The sequence below is a fragment of the Apodemus sylvaticus genome, chromosome 15, assembly GCF_947179515.1.
Source record: "Apodemus sylvaticus chromosome 15, mApoSyl1.1, whole genome shotgun sequence".
NCBI classification, from domain to species: Eukaryota; Metazoa; Chordata; class Mammalia; order Rodentia; family Muridae; genus Apodemus; species Apodemus sylvaticus.
In genome coordinates this window covers 43,487,116-43,500,006 of record NC_067486.1, presented here as the reverse complement: position 1 = coordinate 43,500,006, position 12,891 = coordinate 43,487,116, and the positions used below count along the sequence as shown (strand labels likewise).

The 12,891-nt window shown below is 40.4% G+C and overlaps 1 protein-coding gene across 8 annotated transcripts in view; it reads left to right on the top strand.

The window, feature by feature from the left end:
* Senp7 (SUMO specific peptidase 7) overlaps positions 1-12,891 on the top strand; it is a 119,919-nt gene that overhangs the window by 53,350 nt on the left and 53,678 nt on the right. For all 8 annotated transcript variants that reach the window (XM_052157851.1, XM_052157855.1, XM_052157854.1 and 5 more), the window contains one exon: positions 12,647-12,762. In XM_052157851.1, the coding sequence (XP_052013811.1) occupies positions 12,647-12,762 (116 nt within the window). The remainder of the gene's footprint in view (positions 1-12,646; positions 12,763-12,891) is intronic.

The following is a 12,891-nucleotide window of genomic DNA, read 5'->3' as shown; positions in this document are numbered from 1 at the left end:
TGCTGAGCTAAGCCGGAGTTCTCTATTCCTCGCCTCTACCCCCACCCCCACCCCACCCCCACATCTACCCCACCCCCACCCCTGGGCTTGTCCTCAGCCCTTGGCGCCCGTCACTCTCAACTGCTCGGAACCCAGTGGCATCTGGGTGTCCGGGAGTTTGGGAGCCCCCAGGCCCAGGTGCCTCTTTGCAGGCCCATGGACCCTTGACCCTCTGTTCCAACTCTGCGGGATTTCCAGTTGTGACTAGACGCCCGGGATTCAGGGAACTTCATCTTTGACCTCCTGCATCTTAAGCTGTGTTTTCCAACCTCCTGAGCCTTGAATTGGCGCTTTCCTCAAGTCCAGCATCCGAGAGCAGGCATAGGGTAAATGCAAGATAGCATCACTACATTTGTCTGCCCAGCAGTGAAATGCAAAACCACATCTGGCACCTACAGTGTGGGACATACCCAGCTGATGCATATCCCAACTGGTAACCCATGCAGACCCACATCGGAACTCCAGATTAAGCAAAGACCCAGGCCTTCCCACTCTAAAGACAGACACTGTCTTCGCCCCACTTTTGTTTTCAGGCATAGCTACTGCACTGACCTCCGTCTAAATCCAGACAGTCCAATGGACCAGTAACAAAAACTCCCATCGGCCCCCTCTGCCCCCTACTGCCTCAGACCCTGCTGATACGGTGTCACTAAATTTCTATGCTTCTGTTCTTTCCGCTCTACTTTTAGGGTGTACAGAAACACCCCTCCTCCACCTGCCTTCTAGCAATACCAGCCAAGGAAAGACACATGGGGAGAAGAAGGGCCTGCCTGCTAGAGCCGGCCTGACACAGCAGGCGCCCCACCCCCCACATCCCCAGGCACAGAGCCCGCCAAGCAAGGGCAATAGATAAGATCTTCCTGCTGAGAATTTGGAAAAAACCAAAACCAACCAACCAACCAACCAAAACCACACCTAAAACCCTTAACCCAAACTTTTCCTGCTTTTTTGTTTAAATGTGTGTTCTTTCCCTAGCAGGAGCACCTAAAACAATGTACTGGCTTTTAATCCAAAATGTTTATGCTGCTTTATTTAAATTTTATTTTTCTCCATAATAGGAACACCTGAAATAATGTTCGTGCCTTCTAAACTAAAATTGTCCCACAATTTCTTTTAAACTTTAAAAATCATATTTAATATACTCTTACAGGTCAAACCAACTACATTAATAACCATTATTTAATCCTTAATTAACAACCAATTTCCTTTTATAGACAAGCTGTTACTGCGTATCCCAGATACATAATTAACATGATATTTTCTTCCTCAGCCATCTAAATGAGATGAATTTTCAACTCTTCCCACTGGTTTCCTTTCTACAGCACAGGTAATTCCCCACGTACAGGGTGACTTCTAGGACTGAATTCCTCAAATACCCTTGCTTTTTTCTAGGACCATAAAGCAGACTAGGATGTGCTTGCAAGCAAACCATACATAGCATTACCGACCCTGTGCAGACCTCCCCCTGCTGGGGCTTGCGCCCCTCTTGTGATTATTTTACAGGCATAGCTCTGCAAAAGGGAAAAAGAGTCGCCAGCCACCACGGGCCACATAGAGACTGACCAGCCACCTCCTCGGACCTGCAGGACCTTCCTGGGGCAGTAAAGCTGCCTTTGTCCAGACGTGTTGTCCTCTGACTAAAGACTTCCAAGACAAGCAGACTCTGACAGCCTTGGGGCCTTAAAGCAACAGATAAACTCTCTTGCTAAAGCCAAAAGGCTACTGAACTTGGGGAAATTTACGTGATAGTAAGGAAATGTTATGTTTATGTAGCTAAATCAAATGTTTTTTTAAAAACTGATGTTAATGTCCTCACAGACTCTGTACAAACTCACTCTCACTTTCAATCCACTGCACACTGGTTGGTTCAGTGACCCCTTGTCTCGATAGCCCCACCCTTCGCTGCCCTTCTGGCTTATGTTGTGTTTTGTTTTTATACTTGCGCCCACCCCACCCAGATTTTCACTACAAATAACATAACAGTCACTCAAATGATATCTTTCCTTTATAAAAAGAAAAGGAAGAGTTTTGAGGCAGTGGACTGTGCCAGGAAACTTGGTAAGGTTGAGCAGTTTGGAAGACCCAGAACCTCTGAGAGGACTCAGGAGTTTCACCTTCTTCTGACCAGGTCCCTGTCACGTGACCATACTTCCTACATAGGAACATGACCTGTGGTCACATAGATCAGATCAGAGTTCTTCATGCTGATGAGATATCTAGAAACCTTGAGGATTTAGCCAATAAGCCTTCATTCATTTCTTCTTGCAAAAGGTCTTTAATCTCTGGTCCACCCTGAGGAGGTGGTATGCACCTATTTTCCACAATGGACAATCAATAAACAGTTTGGAACCAAGGACTGTCTCTTTCATCAAGAACTGCATGGAGGAGTATGGAGGAAGCCTTCGTCTACAGAGCTTCACCATCTAAATCTTCTGCAGAAGGCCTGTCCACACTCTCAGACAATCACCGCTAAGGACAATTCCCCAGCATACTGCCCCACCCTCATCCTCAACCTGCAGGCCTCTGTTCCCAACTCCCCATGACCCAGCGTCATCTGGATGTCCAGGAGTTTAGGAGCCCCCAGCCCTGGGCTCCTCATTGTAGGTCCGTGGACCCCAACCCTCTGCATGAGTTCCAGCGGCGACTGGATGCCTGGGAGTCAGGAAGTACAACTTCGGCCTCCCACATCTTAGGCTGCATTTTCCCACCCCTGAGTGGTGTGTGACACGTCCCTCAAGCCCATCACCCAGCGCAGCATAGGGTAAATGGAGTCTAGAATCTCTGCATTTTGCCTGCTGAAGTGGTATTCTCACACCCCAGCAACTGGGTGAAATGCGGGGACCACACAAAGACTGAATGAGACTTTAGTTACCTGTTTTAGTATTCATACCTATTTATTTGGAATAATTGAAATTATTCCATTCCTCCCTTTTCTTTTCCATCATCCATCCACCATCCATCCATCATCCACCCACCTACCCACCCACCTACCCACCTACCATCCATACATCATCCATCCACCGTCCATCTATTCACATAGCTACTATCTATCCATCATCTATCCACCATCCATCATCTATCCACCCACCATCCATCCATCCATCATCCATCCATTATCCATCCATCATCCACCCACCCACCCACCTACCTATCATCCATCCATCATCCATCCACCATCCATCCATTCACATACCTGCCATCTATCCATCATCTATCCACCATCCGTCATCCATCCATCCACCATCCATCCATCCATCATTCATCCATCCACCATCCATCTATTTTTACCCATTGTGTTTATAGTAGGAAAACTGAACCTGGCATTTAGCACTTTAGTAAATATTTATTGAACAAATGGCTAGATATACTGCTGACAAGAATGGTTTGTAAACAAATGTAGCTTACTGTACTATTTAAAAATAGATCTTAAGTCATTTGATTTCAGGCACTAAGTGGAGGGTCTAGGACTAAGAAATAATTTGTGAAAAAAATCTAGGTGCTCAGTTAATAAATTCTACTGAATTTTGTTGAGAGCATTTTTGCTCCGTAGCCCAGCTGTGTAGTCTTAAACTTGTGATCCTTTGACTTCTTACAAGTGTTGTGCTTTTTTTGAGTGTATTACCACCAAGTTTGACTTCCAGATTTTTAAAAACTTTTTATTGATTCTTTGTGAATTCCACACCAAGAACCCCAATCCTGTTTAACCCATCTTTAACCCTGTTCCTGCATATCCACCCTCTGCCCTAGCAACCTTCCCCAAAAGAAAAGAAAAAGGAAACAATAACCCCCCAAGAAGCAAACAAAAAATATCATCATAGAAGCTGTAGTGTGTCACAGTACACATTTGTCCACCCATCTTTCCTTGCAAATGTTCACTGCCATGAGTCATTGTCTGGTCCGAGGCCTCTGGCTTCTGCTACACTATCAATGATAGATCCTCACCAGGACTCTTGGACATCTTGTTTTTACCCTGTGTCATGGAGATCCTGCAGTTTTGGATGTGTAGGTCTAGCCCTTTCATGTATCCAGTAGTTCTCGGATGGGGTAGATGTTAGGTGGACCAACTCACCCTGGGTCTGGGCTTAGGAGGAGCTGAGCCTGCCAGCTCTCCTGCACAGCACCACCAGGGGGAGCTCTCCAGCACTGCCCCAGGTAGCTCACCCAGTGCTACAGCTGGCATGGGGCAGGGTCAGCTCTCTATTCCATGCCCTCAGGTCTGGTGTCTTAGGGTTTAATTGGTGTGAAGAGACAGCATGACCAAGGTAACTCTTATAAAGACAAAGATTTAATTGGGGCTGGCTTGCAGTGCCAGTCCATTATCATCATGGCGGGAAGCATGGCAGCCTGCAGGCACACAAGGTGCTGGAGAAGCAGTCCGTGATTCTACATCTTGATCCAAAAGCAGCCAGGAGAAGGTTGCTCGGAGGTGGCTCTCTTCTGCATGGCCTTTGGTGGTAACATGGGCCTGGGACATCAACACAGACCCTGGCTGTGATAGGACCATGGACCCAGCCATGGCCCTTGGCAACAGCATGGACCCAGTTGTCCCATTGGCCTCAGGTGGCATTGCAGGCCACTCAGCATGGCCCTCAGACATCCACATGTCTCCTATGGCAGCCCAGACCACAGACATGTGTTTGGCCTTTGGTGGTAATGCCAGCCACAGGTTTCAACACAGACCTCTCATGAAGCAGGAACATGGACTGAGACATGGTCCTTGGGCAGGACCTCACCATGGCCTCCTCATATCTTCCTGTTCCTTACCACCATCGAGTCTCGAGTTCCACCTTTATCTATAGTATATGAACTTCTCTGCTTCACATTCTCTCCCATCTCTCCACTGTGTATACCAGCTTTTCCAAGTTTCCCATCATGTATTTGCCCATAGTTACGTGGCACCTGGAGCAGGCTCTTGGGTGTCTTTCTTCTGGCTGCTCCAGGCTGGTCATTTGGGTGAATTTCTTCCAGCTTTGCCAGACCATAGGGACCAGGGTGGGCACTTGAGCGGCTCTCTTTGGGCTGCCCAGGCCAGTGGGATTCAGGTGGGCTGACTTCTAGATTTTTAAACATTCATTTGCTAAATACTAGTCAAATGTATTTTCTGCTTTCAGTCTATAGAATTTAGAGCTTTTTTTTTTTTTTTTTTTTTTTTGGATTTTGGTTTTTTTTGAGACAGAGTTTCTCTGTTTAGCCCTGGCTGTCCTGGAGCTCACTCTGTAGACCAGACTGGCCTTGAACTCAGAAATCTGCCTGCTTCTGCCTCCCAGAGTACTGGGATTACAGGCGTGCACCACTACCACCCGGCTAGAATTTAGAGCTTTTATTTCAGTGAAAATTTGTTCTGGTTTTAACGTCCACAGCTCCCTGTCTTCTTCAAGTTTGTATTTTCATTGTAAATCTTATACTGACAGTTCCCCTTTTAAAGGTTTGTAACAAATTTCTTAACACTTCCAACATGTAGTATCTTTTAAAACTTTTTATTTCTTACAAACTTTTGAAATTTTCATATCTATGTCCTGATTCATGAAGTATTCAACGGTAATTTATGTAATTAGGTTTCTGTTCTACTCCTTTCTGTTTTTGTGACAATATTCTGGCAAAAAGCTGCTTACGGGAAAATGTCTTAGTTCATAATTCCAGGTTGTAGTCTATCATGGTGGGTAAGTCACAATGACAGGAGTTTGGAGCAGCTTGTTACACCATATCCACAGCCAAGACCTGAAAGAAGTCTGTGCATGTGTGTTCCTGTGTGCTTTCTTGTGTTCGCAAACAGAAGCGTATTCATGCCCAGCTCAGGATTTCCTGCCTGTGTGTAACTGCCTAAAGCAGTAGATACAGTTAAGACCGTCAGCCATAGTATGCTTACAGGCTAACCCAGAGTAAACAGTTCTTCACTGAGACAGCGTTCCTGTGTGATTCTAGCTTCTATCTGGTTGACAGTTAAAGCTAGCTATCACAGTCTTTTAAAAATTTCCCTTCTTCAAAAAAATGCTAGTGATGGGCTTGAGAGGAGGTTCAGTGTTTAGAGCAGTAGCTGCTCTTCTAGAGGACTTGGTTCGGGTCCCAACTCCCACGTGATGGCTCATAGCGATCCACAGCTCCAGTGTCCAGGGACCAGATAACCTCTTCTGACCATTATGAACACCACGCACTCAACTGGCACACATACATGCATGCAGGCAGAATGTTCAGACACATAAGATAAAATAAATATAGCTAAAAATTAATTAAAAGAATTTCAGTATTATTATCCAGACAATAGATTGAATATATAATTAGTGATTTAAGAAATACATTTATTATATTATTTTATGTGTTTGTTTTTCTCTAGTAGATTGAAAGCATTTTACTTAAGGAGAGATGCTGTGCCATATTTATCTTTATACTGAATTTTATACATCTAGACTAATATCTATGACATTGAACCTTGAGTTTAAGTTTTCTGAACTGTGAAAGGAGAATTAATTTTGGCTGCACATATTACTTTTTGTATTATCATTTAAAATTTCCATTTTATCTTTATATACGTGGAACTTTTGCCTGCATATATGTTTGTACCCCATGTGTGGTGCCCACAGAGATGAGGAGAGTGGTAGATTCCCTGGAACTGGAGTAACAGTTGGTAGTGAGCTGCTATGCGGATCCTAGGAATCAATCTATTACTGGCTAATCTCCTATATTCAGTTTCCAACAACTACATGATGGCTCACAACCATTTATAAGGGGATCTGATGCCCTCTTCTGGCATCTAGGTGTACATGCAGACAGAGCACTCCTACATTTAAATAAATAGATAAATTAAAGAATATGTACCATAAACAAGTGTTATAATTTATGTACTTTTTGTTAAAATTTATGATTTTTCTATAGAATATAAATTACGTCAGAATACATTTATATAGTAAGAAAAATAGTTCTGGTGAGAGGCTTAGGAAACTATTATAATCTGTGCTTTTCAGGCCTTATGCCAAAGATGAATGATAAATATGAAATTTGTTTGTTTCCAGGATCTATTTAGTGAAAACTCTCACTCTTCAAGTTCCTTAAAAGTTGCTTTGAAGTTTCTGAGTAGCTTTGAAGTTCCCTCTGAAAAATCAGTTCTTTTGTTGTCAAATGTCTTTAGTTCTTACATTGGGATAAGCATAAACATAGCTAGATTTGAATTCAGCTTTTATCTGTGTTTGTGACACACTGAGTTACCCGGCAAGTTCACTGTATCTTTAAAACAGGGATAAGAATGTATGTCTATTTGGATTGATATTTAGATTTGAGTCAAATCTATAATCCAGTGCTTGATAATAAGTAGTAACATTATTTTAATTTCTTATTGATAATAAAACAAATTCTATTAAAAGTTATTGCTGTAGTTGATGCTTTGGAAGGCTTCTGTCCTGGAAATGCCAGAGTGATCTGAGACCACTGTTGCCAACAGCACTGTGGCCAAAGCATTTGTCAGAGCTTGATCAGCCTCACCATTTGTTTAAGGAGTTCCAAGTTCCCCTGATGAAACTGTAATTCTCTCTTTTCTTAAAACGGGTCATTATGAAAGGAGAATTTAGAATAGTTAGTGGAGAGATGTAGCCTCATAGCTATACCATCACTTTAGTAGATACGTCCCAATATAACTGAAATATAAGATGAACACAGACTAGATTGACAGCTGCTGAAACCACCCTTACTTCTTCTCAAAAGCAGAATGGGTATGTAGACATTATTAGAACTTCTCAGAGACAGGCTGTCCGTTAGTTATTGTTATTTTAAAGAATATGCTAATATGCCAACCCTTATTATATATAACACCAAGTAAAAACTCTGTGATAGATTAATGCAAGCTGTAGCCATAGAAACTGATGTTTCTTCTGCAAACTTCACACTTGTGCACTTGACGATGCATTTGAGCAAATGTTATGTGAAGATTAAAAGCTCTGCGTTAGCCTTATTCTGCCAAGAGCTGTACAGAATAGAACTGTTTTGAAAAGAAAGGTTTCATTTACATCAAAAACCAAGAATTGATAGAAGATTTAAATTACCTAATTCAGGTAGAATATTTACTTATTCAACTTGGCAATTTTCATTATTTAACATATAAATCCTAATTATTATATTTAAATTAATCATGAAATAATTTTAAACTAAGGCCTATTCTAGATGCTCATTGTTCTTTCCTTTTTAATTGTTTTAATTTTTTGAGAATTTTATATATGAGCACTGTATTTCCCATAATTCTCTGCCCATCTCCCACCTATTTTTCCCAATTCCCTCTCAAATTCATGACCTTTCTTTTTAATTATTATATTTTCATTTATATACATGTATGGAAATGCAACTTGTGTATACATGTATACATGTATATATAAATGCAACTCATATATAAGTATAAATATATATGTATATACATGTATATATAAATGCAACTTTCTGAGTCCATTAGTATTTCTTTTATGTTATATGTTTAGGGCTGGTGATGTGGGATTGCCTAACTGATTGGAGCTCATCCCTGGAAAATGCTAAATCTCTTTTTCTCCACAGCCATTGGTTGTAGCTCTTCATCTGGGAAAGGACCTTGTGAGCTTCCCCTATCCACCTTAGCATGTGTGCTGGTGGTGCCACTGTTCAGCTCTAGTTTAGGTAGCCATATTGTTGAGATTTCATGGGTGCCGCTTACGCAGCCTTTCTCTGTTCTCTGGTGATGTTCCTTGAGCCTTAGATGTAGGGGTTGTGATGTAGATGCATTGCTCCATGCTCTGTTCTCTTTTATCTCCAACAGTTTTGTCTTTCTGTAATGGACTCTTATCTGCTGCAAAAAGATTTTTGATGAGAAATGAGTACTACATTTATATGTGGGTATTAGGATAAATTCTTGGAATGACGTTAACATTTATTCTGGTTTAGGAAAGTGGTTACAGCAGATTCTCTGACCTCCCCGGCCATGGGTAATTTTTTAGGTTTATAGTAGTAGGTGTGAATTCCCTCTTTTTGGATAAGTCTTAAGTCCAGTGAGGTGGCTGTCATTTACTCTCATAAGTGCCACGATTGCACCCTTGGGAAATCATGCCACGATGGTCATTGTTGTGGTTCTCAGGTGTTACATCTGGGCAGGACTATGGCTTTTCTCCTTGGGCAGTTTGCATAGCACCTTCAGATACTATGAGAACTGGTTTTTAGGGAGGAGGCTTCCACGTCATATCCAGATGGATTTCTCCAAGTCGTGTGTCTCAAGTGTTTGGCATCTTCAGCAGTAGGGTTGTACCTTCAAGTTCTGGAAGGCCACCAAGGGCAGGTGATAATAGCTTATATTGTTTTGGGAGTCTGATGGGTTCTGACACAGCTGGCTTTGTACAGCCTGTGTTCTTGGGGATGGAATTTTATGGTGACACTATCACCTTTTAGACTTTTCTTTGATAGAAAAGGTTTTTTTTTTTTTTTTTTAAATTATAACTAATCAGATTTCATTGTTCATTATTAGTCTAAACAAGTTTAATTCTTCACGACTGAGTCTTGGGAGTTTGTATATGTTTAGGAATTTATAATTTTTTTCCCCAGAGTTTTCTCGTTTGGGGCATATAATTTGTAATATTCTCATGATTCTTTTCATTTTAGAGTTATCTGTTATAATATCTTCATTTTTCTAATTTTCAATGTCTTTAGTTCTTCTAAGGGTACTTAAAAACTTGTCTATTACCTTTTCAAATAACCAACTTTTAATTTTGTTCATCTTTTGCACTGCTTTCCTAGATTATGTGTCTGTTGAAATCTTTACAGTTCTCTTTGTTGTAATTATTCTCTCTTTTCACTATAAAGGCATAACATTAAGTCATTACTTAGTGAGTTTTAAAAATTGTTAACTACTAGCATATAAAATAACCATCTTTGTTTTGACATGTTTTTAAAGATTAATTTAAAGTGTGTGTGTGTGTGTGTGTGTGTGTACCTGTGTACAAGTGAGTGCTGGTGCCAATGGAAGCCAGATGTGTGCTGGAGTTGTAGGTGGTTGTGAGCTGCCTGACTCCACTTCACTCTGGTGCTCTGGAGGAAGTGAACTTGGATCCTCTGCAAGAGCAAGTGTGTTCTTTTAACCACTGAGCCACTTGTCTGGCTTTCCTGTGACATTTCATACATGGAAATAATCATGCTTTGGTCATTTTTGCTCCTGCCCACCCTGGTCTCTCCTCTTTTGCCGGCTCCCTTTTCCCCCTCAGATTTCTCTATTGCTCTTGGGTCACATGTATTTCTTACACTGTCATTCCACCACATACCCCCGCCATACTGCACCCACTGTCTGCATCTAAAGTTGAGTCCAGGTTCTTCATCTGAGAGAAAGCGTGCACTCTTCCTCTCTCTGTGTCCGGCTTATATCACTTAACACTTTCCTGCAATGTTAGAATTTTTATTATTTTTCACAGATGACTAAAATTCTGTTTATTCGTAACATTCTCTTCATGTACTATTCCACTACTGTAGTTTCAGGCGTGTTCCTAATTCCAGCTTTTGTGACAAGTGTAGCACTAATGTTCTGTGTGTGCGGGGCCTGCACTCAGGTCCTCCTGCTGTGCCACACACCCTCCAACCATGGGTCTCCAACCCCTCTTTCACATCTACTGCCTTAGGACAGATTGGCTACAGAAAGCAGGGATTATTTGCATTTAAAACTCAAGTTCATGCTTTAAATTTCTGCTGCAATATTTGTTTTCTGTTTCATTACTTTTTTATTTCATTTCAAATTTTAAAGTTTTGTTTATAGTGTCTAGTGGCATTTTGCTGAGAACTTAACAAAAAAAAAAAATCCAACAAAACACCATATAGTGTTTCTTACATGGTTTTAGCCTTAAAATTCATGGCTGAAACTTGAAAGCTGACTAGAATAAACTGACTTAGTCAAAAGTTGTTTTTTTTTTTTTTTTTTTTTTTTTTGGTTTTATGGATTTCTTTTTTTTTCCAAGACAGGGTTTCTCTGTGTAGACCTGGCTCTCCTGGAACTCACTCTGTAGACCAGGCTGGCCTCGAACTCAGAAATCCACCTGCCTCTGCCTCCCAGAGTGCTGGGATTACAGGTGTGCACCACCACTGCCCGGCTCAAAAGTTTTTTGTAAGTGAAATTGTCTCTTATTTTGAGTATTTGAGATTTTATTTCTAAGAAGACACATTATATTAAAGTAAATTAAAGGGCTCAGTAATTTAATCATAGCAGTGACTGATCCATTTACTATGACACATTGTTAATATTTGGTTACTATAGCTTTTAAGTTTACAATTTATTTCTTATATTCTGATCATTAGTTCTAGATTATTGTTACTCATCTTTGGTGTCACTGTCACTTATCTGAGTCACCTCAGTTGTGAATCCCTTGCATTTTAACATTGTAGCTGCTCAAAATATGCCTTCAGGTATAGAGAATAGTATTACATTATACTCACTGAGATTTAACTAGTATATTCCCTGTGTGTGTGTGTGTGAGTGGTGTGTGTGTGTATCAGATTTGCTCATGTTTTAAAAGGAAGTCTGGAAAGTCAAGATGGTATTTTTTATACTCTGACTTTTAAGTAATCTATGGCTCAAATAGGTTTGAATTCTTCTAGGCCAAAGTTTTATTTTCTTTTATATGTATTTTATTTTATATTTTAGAAATGTTAAAAGTTTTATTATCATGGAGATTTTTTCTCTTTTGTTCTTTTCTTTTTTGGAGAAGGTTTTTCAGTACAGCCCTCACTGTCCTGGAGCTCATTGTGTAGACCAGGCTGGCCACAGTCCTGGAGCTCATTGTGTAGACTAGGCTGGCCACAGTCCTGGAGCTCATTGTGTAGACTAGGCTGGCTTTGAACTCACAGAGATCCTCCAGAGTCTGGGATCAGAGGAGTGTACTGCCACACTGACACTAAAAAATGTTTCTCCCACAATATTTTATTTTAATTATTTTTCCTGAACCTTAGATTATAAGTTATTTTATATAGATAAATTGGTTAACCCACCATAGTCTTTATTTTCTTTGGTTTTTGAGCCATTTTTGAAATATATTAACAAGTAGCTTTGGTTTATGCTTGCTTTATTGTACACTGGTTCATTATCATTTTACCTTTAATGCTTTGACTTATCTAATTTATGCAAGATTATTCTTTTTCTTATATTGCAGAAACTGTTGAAATTCTCTTTTTCCTCCAAAGTTCTTTGGAGAAGGAAGCTTACTTTTCAAATCAGAGTTCAGTATTTTTTTTCAAGTGCCTATATCATATAGGATTACATGTGAGAATATATTTTTTAGCCTATTGGATTTTAATTTAATATGTGCCATGTGTTCTCTAAATTCATTTGAGTCTTATTAGAAATAAATATAAGGGCTGGAGAGATGGCTCAGTAGCTAAGAGCACTAACTGCTCTTCCAGGGGTCCTGAGTCCCAATCCCATTATGGTTGTGAGTAACCACATAGTAGCTCACAACGTAATGGGATTGGATATCTTCTAGTGTGTGTCTGAAGACAGTAACACTGTACTCACATACATAAAACAAACAAACAAACAAATAAGCAAATAAATAAGTAAGTAAATAAATCTTTAAAAAAAGACAGTTAAAGAAAAAAGAGAAATGAATATAATGCCATTTCTGTTTTGCAGGGACCCCAAGCCAAGTAGGACAGGTGACGCTCCTGCAAAGGAGACTGCATATGGGAAACAGAAGCAAGGTGATGATGGAGGAGGCGCTCCCGAGATGGCTGCTCCTCAGCGTAAAGGTTTGTAATTGCTAGAAACTGAAGTCCAGATCTTCCTGATTGTATTTACAATGATTTCTATTATGAATATTTCATATTAACATTGAAAGGATATATAAAAGTAGATGGGAGTTATTTAATACAAATCAA